A 6,000-nucleotide genomic window follows, 5' to 3' on the forward strand; every position below is an offset into this window, starting at 1 on the left:
ATCACACTTGGATGACAAACGTCTATATTTTAAAAGATAAATCTAAAGTTACTATCACTTTTAAAAACATTCACACTTCATTTTGACCCAATTCAAAACTCTTATTCAAGACCATTGGAATAACAATGATCGTGAATTTTTTAATTTTATATTAGAAAAATTCTTAGTAAGTATGGGCATCCTCCATCATAGTCCATGTATTGACACTACAATAAATTGGGATAGTTGAGTGAAAAAAATAACATCTCCTTGACGTTACTCGCTACATTACATTTCACTATAATATCTCAAAACGTTTCTAACTCTAATATCTCAAAACGTTTATGGAAATATGTCATTCTAACCATCACATATCTCATCAATAGAGTTTCCTCAAAAATTCACAACTTTCGTACCCCTTTAGCGTCTTGAGATCATGCTTTCCTAACAAATGGGTATTCTCCACTTTAGCCGTCATCGAGTACTCTGCCACTTAAAAAAAGTATCGATGACTTGACCCTACCACAAAAAAGGTCTACGTGAGTGCTAGTGTCTCTTTTTTTTAAAAGTACTCCCTACTTTCCTAACTCAGCCTTCAATGAGGGGGAGCTAGAGTTCTTGGATGTTGTTCCTTACCCTACTTTTGTGAATGTTCCACCCACACCTACCATCGAGGAACTCTTTGTTCCTTTGGTTCTACCAACTACTCGTACCACCAAGAAGCCCATTGTCCCTTTGGTTCCACCAGCACATCCTGCCACTCTCCATGTCTACACTCGACGTACTCATTCTGATGCACCTACTCTGAAGCTCGTTAATCCCTTGTTGGACCATAAATCCCCTCCAGACAACATCGTCCAACACTGCTCCTACTCCAAATGAGGAAGTTAATTCCTCTAATAAGGTGCACAATCAGACATGCTCTCTCTATCCCATGGCAAACTATGTTTCTTTTCGTAGATTATCGCCATCCTAAAGAGCATTTGCTACAATCCTGACAAATTATCAACTTTCATCTACTATTGAAGCTATTGTCATGAGGGAGATGAATGCCCTTTAACGAAACCATACTTGGAATATTGTTGATCTTCCTCGGGACAAGAAAGTTGTGAGATGCCGATGAATTTTTAGCACCAAGTTTAAATCTAAAGAATTCTTTGAACATTTGCCCAAACCTATGGGGTTGATTATGAGAAAACATTTGCCCAAGTTGCTAAATTAAAACCATTCGAGTCCTTTAACCCTTACAGTGACTCTTGATAGGCCATTATTCTAGCTTGATATCAAGAATTTGTTCCTAAATGGCGATCTTAAAGTGGAGATATGCATGGCTCTTCCTCCAGGCTTTGACTCCACTGCCTCCCAGGGGCAAGTATGTAGGTTGCAAAAAATCTCTCTATGGATTGAAGCAATCACCACGGGCATTTTTAAGGAAGTTCACAAAGGTGATAGTAGGCCATAGATTCACTCAGGATCAATCGGACCACGCTCTCCAGCATTCCTCCAGCAATCAGGTAGCTATCATTATTGTCTATGTTGACATTATTCTCACAGTTAATGATCTATCAACATTGGAGTCTTTGAAAGGCATTCTCATTCCCTTTGAAATGAAGGACTTGGAAGCTCTCGGGTACTTCCTAGGCATGGAAGTTGCTCAGACATCTCAAGGTATTTACCCGTCTCAACGAAAATATATAATTGACTTTTTAACAAAGAACAATCTTCTCCTGTGCAAACCAGTGACCGTCCTGATGGATCCAAATGAAAAACTTCTTGATGTTCTTAATGCAGTTCCTGTAAACAAAACTCACTACCAGCGTCTTATGAGAAAACTCATCTATCTTGCCCATACACACTCTGACATTTGTCACGCAGTTGGGATAGACAATCCATGCATGATCCCTACGAGCACCATCTCCAAGATGTCCACCAGATTCTCCACTATTTAAAAGGCACATCGGGCTCAGGTTTGTTTTTTTTCCGACCATACCTCTCGTTCTATAATAGTTCACATAGACACACATTGAGCTGGGTCTGTCCAAGATTGATGATCTACCTTGGCGTACTGCTCATTTGTGTAGGGAAGAAAAGCAAGAAGCAATTTGTAGTTGCTTGGAGTAGTGCGGAAACAAATTTTGGTTCATGTCTCTGGTAATTTGTGAAGCTCTCTAATTATGCATTATGTTCCACGAACTACGTATGACAATCTTCGCTCCCCTACAGTTGTTCTGTGAAAACAAAACAGTCATTAGCATTGCTCACAACCTGGTTCAACATGATCGCACCAATCATAGATTGACTGATACTTCATTAAGGAAAAGTTCGAGTCAGGGAAAATTTGTATTCCGTTTGTGTCATCTAATGGCAAGCTGGCGGATATTAAAACAAAACAGCTATTAGCATTGCTCACAACCCAGTTTAACATGATCGCACCAAGCATGTTGAAATTGACCGATACTTCATTAAGGAAAAGTTCGATTCAGAGAAGATTTGTATTCCGTTTGTGCCATCTAATGGCAAGCTGGCGGATATTCTCATTAAGGTCATTGTTCAAATATGACTGACATCTATGCTTCAACTTGAGGGGGAGTAATAGAATATTTATTAATGGCTAGTTCTAGCTATTATTAATTAATGTTTATTCCAAATTATTAGCTTGGATTCTTTATTATTCCTTTCCTTTTCTACTATATGTTGTTTTTAGTTATTTTCTTTCTAATAGAAATCTTATAATGGGTGTTTATACCTCTCTTTACATCTATATGATTTCACTCCAGGTTCCATTCTAACAGTAAAGAAAAATTTTATCTTCAAGAACCAACTAGATACAATACGTATCATACCATTTTCAGGTTATTATTGGTGGAGGGTTGGCTGATTAATTGAGAACTTAAGATCTTCAAAGGAAGTGTAGTCCAGTTTAAGTATTAAATCACATTAGTTGCTTCTTTTGATCTCATTCACTAGCGAATATGCAAGCATTCCAGGATACGTACAACCTATAATACTAGAGTGTGCATATGATTAGTTAAGTAGGTTAGCGTGTAAATAGGCAGTTTATATGAATAGGTCTGTATTTACTTAAAAAAAAAATGTAAATAACTCCATGGCCACAATGCAAAAACATCGAACAATAATGCATCTGCAATATTCATTATTGCAACGCTGTGAAAACCAATATGATTAATCACTGGCCTCTCAAAAAGCAATACGTAAAGTACATGATTAAATCACAAATTAGTCTCCAAACTATAGAATGTAACCAATTTAATCACAAAGCATCATAATTCCCTAATTTAGTATCTCAACTATATATATTTAATCAACAATAAAAAATTGTGATACGGAATTGATCTCATATCAGTTCCTCACTAGAAAAAATTGATAAAAATTTAGTGTCAGAGAAACCATTTTGAATCACTTTTATATAGTTGAGGGACCAAAATTGATAAATGTGAAACTCTATGATTACATTGGCCACATAATCGAAGGATTCTTTCAGGATTTACCGCAAGTAGAAAAATTTTAACACTTGCAAAAACCGTGAAGCAAACAAACTTTGACCGGAATACATTGAAAAATAAGGTGGCTCAAATAACAGAAACATAGATTTAACTAAAAACCACAATATAATTTTCAAAAAAAAAACACAATATAGAACGGTTTGCCAGGATAAATTATCACTAGTTACTGACTATAAATTTCAAGAATAAACGCATAAGAATTGAAGAGCTGAATGACCTTTACCAATGATAGGAGATGCAGTCATGCCAAATATTCGAGGACACTTAGCAGTGTTAGCTTTATAGAATTCCTGAACAGTTTCACATAGTATGATTAGAATAAACAGGCCTTGTGAAGGGTTCCGTTATCATAAATGCTTGGGTAAAATCACCTTCATGATCTGTGCATAAGGATGTCTAGTCTGAGCTTGCGCATGATGGCATTCATCAAAAATCAAAAGAGCAATCAACTCCATCCGGATAAAACAATGCCGTAAGTTGTGCAGTAGTATTTGAGGTGTCATGACGAGAACCTGCATGTTAACCAAAGCTACAAAACTTTTATAAAATCCAAAACATCTAATAGCCGCAAAAAATATGTTAACTCGCAATACGCGTGCTGATGAAGTAACTATGCTCTCCCAAAATGTTTATATTTGAGGACCACAAGCATCTAAATAAAATGGTGAAGAAGAGTGCGCCGCACCCTATCAGAATTTTTGCCTTTACAAAAACAATAACAACAACAACAACAAAGCGATAATCCCACTACGTGGGGTCGGCTACATGAATCATTTTCTCCATTGCATTTAGTGTCATATTTTCATTTAGTTCTAGTAAATTAAGATCATTTTTAATACAATAAGCCAGTCTTCCTAGGTCTACCTCTGCCTTTCTTAACACAAGTCGAATTAAATCGAATCTAAAACATCTACGGATCATTTAATAGTCGACGTTTAATATGACCAAAACATCTAAGACGACTTTCTCTAATTTTGTCTGTCACTGGGGCTACACCAACCCTATCACGGATATAATCATTTCGCATTTTGTCTCTAAGTGTAAAGCCAGTCATCCACCTAATCATTCTCATCTTGGCAACACTTAACTTAGAATTATGCTTCTCTTTTAAAGGCCAACACTCAGCGCCATACAGCATTGCAGGTCTCACCACCCTCTAACACTAAGGGTCTGTTTGGCGCAGTTGCAGATTCTCAGCTTTTCAGCTGCAGCTGCGCTGCCCCAGGAAGTAGCTGTGGGGAAGTTGACTGTCTGTTTGGTGCAGCTGCGTGAAAAAAGTTGTGAGCCAGCTGTTTTATGTAAAAATGACCAAACTGCTCCTATTTGTTAAAACTGTTTAAAATTTTTGATTTATTTGTATAAATATGGGTTTAATATACATAAAATTTTATAAAAATATTATTTTTTAATTAATTAAATGAAATAAATTGTTTTCAATATTCATTTTTATAGATAATTTTTAAAAAATAGTTTGCAATTTTAAACACATATAGGTTTAAAATTTATCGTTATCTATATATCAATGTATACAAATATTAATTCATCTATACATATAAAAATTTACAAACATATTTTAGAAGCATAAAATATAAAATATATAAAAGCACCTCAAGCCATATGAAGTCGTGTTTTCTTACATAAAGACGTAGGAACTCATACAGTTTCGTACATCCAAAATAGCCCAGAGTACATAAATGCAACTCAACCACTAGCTAGGAGAAGCAGAATGAAAAAAAAACTGTAAAACTACGACCACGACGAGTAGCATAATGGTAATGTTATTTCTAACAATGACACGGTGTAGCTCCCGTGTCTGCCCATCGTCATCTGAAGCTCGATAATCGCTACCAACATCATTCTCAGCGTCAAAGAAACTGTCCGCCCATCGGAAAAATCTACATTGATCGATAATGCTTCGGGGGCATGTATAAAACTTCCTACCATAGCTATATGCTTGCCGTGAGGTCAAAAGTGTGGTTTGCAGGCCACAATGACAAACCACTCGTCGGGAGGTAGCGGACATCCTAGAACTCATATTATCCTGAAAAGCAATGCAGCATAAAACATAATTACTAGCATATTAGGTAATGAAAAAAGAGATAATTAAAATTGAAATATTTGTTTGAAAACAAACACAGACCCCTAATCATATTGTGTTTACAGCAGATCTGAATCGAAATAATCACTCTCCAACTAATGAGGTAGTGATCTCCTCACGAAGGGCTTTCATTTCATTCGCACCTTCCCCATCTTTCGTGCAAATTGAGGCATTGTCGTTCTCCTCCGTTGATAGAGATTGACCAATGCGGTATTCAAAAACTTCGACTGACACTTCCTCGTCATTGACCTCGACACGCTCGAAATCAACATCAGCTCGAGTTGGATGCCGCCTAATATAGTTATTAAGGGTCATAGTGGCTAACACTACATGCACCTGTTTCGGAAACGGATAAGGTGGCATATCTCGAAGTATGACCCATTTTTTCTTCCAAACTCC

The 6,000-nt window shown here is 36.6% G+C and overlaps 1 protein-coding gene across 3 annotated transcripts in view; it reads right to left on the bottom strand.

Moving 5' to 3' along the window:
• LOC110039261 (endoribonuclease Dicer homolog 4) overlaps positions 1-6,000 on the bottom strand; it is a 131,791-nt gene that overhangs the window by 89,205 nt on the left and 36,586 nt on the right. For all 3 annotated transcript variants that reach the window (XM_020744268.1, XM_020744267.1, XM_020744269.1), the window contains 2 exons: positions 3,875-4,015; positions 3,727-3,793 (listed from right to left, as the gene is read on the bottom strand). In XM_020744268.1, coding sequence (XP_020599927.1) covers positions 3,727-3,793; positions 3,875-4,015 — 208 coding nt within the window. The remainder of the gene's footprint in view (positions 1-3,726; positions 3,794-3,874; positions 4,016-6,000) is intronic.

Source organism: Phalaenopsis equestris, unplaced genomic scaffold (genome assembly GCF_001263595.1).
Source record: "Phalaenopsis equestris unplaced genomic scaffold, ASM126359v1 Scaffold236011, whole genome shotgun sequence".
NCBI lineage: Eukaryota > Viridiplantae > Streptophyta > Magnoliopsida > Asparagales > Orchidaceae > Phalaenopsis > Phalaenopsis equestris.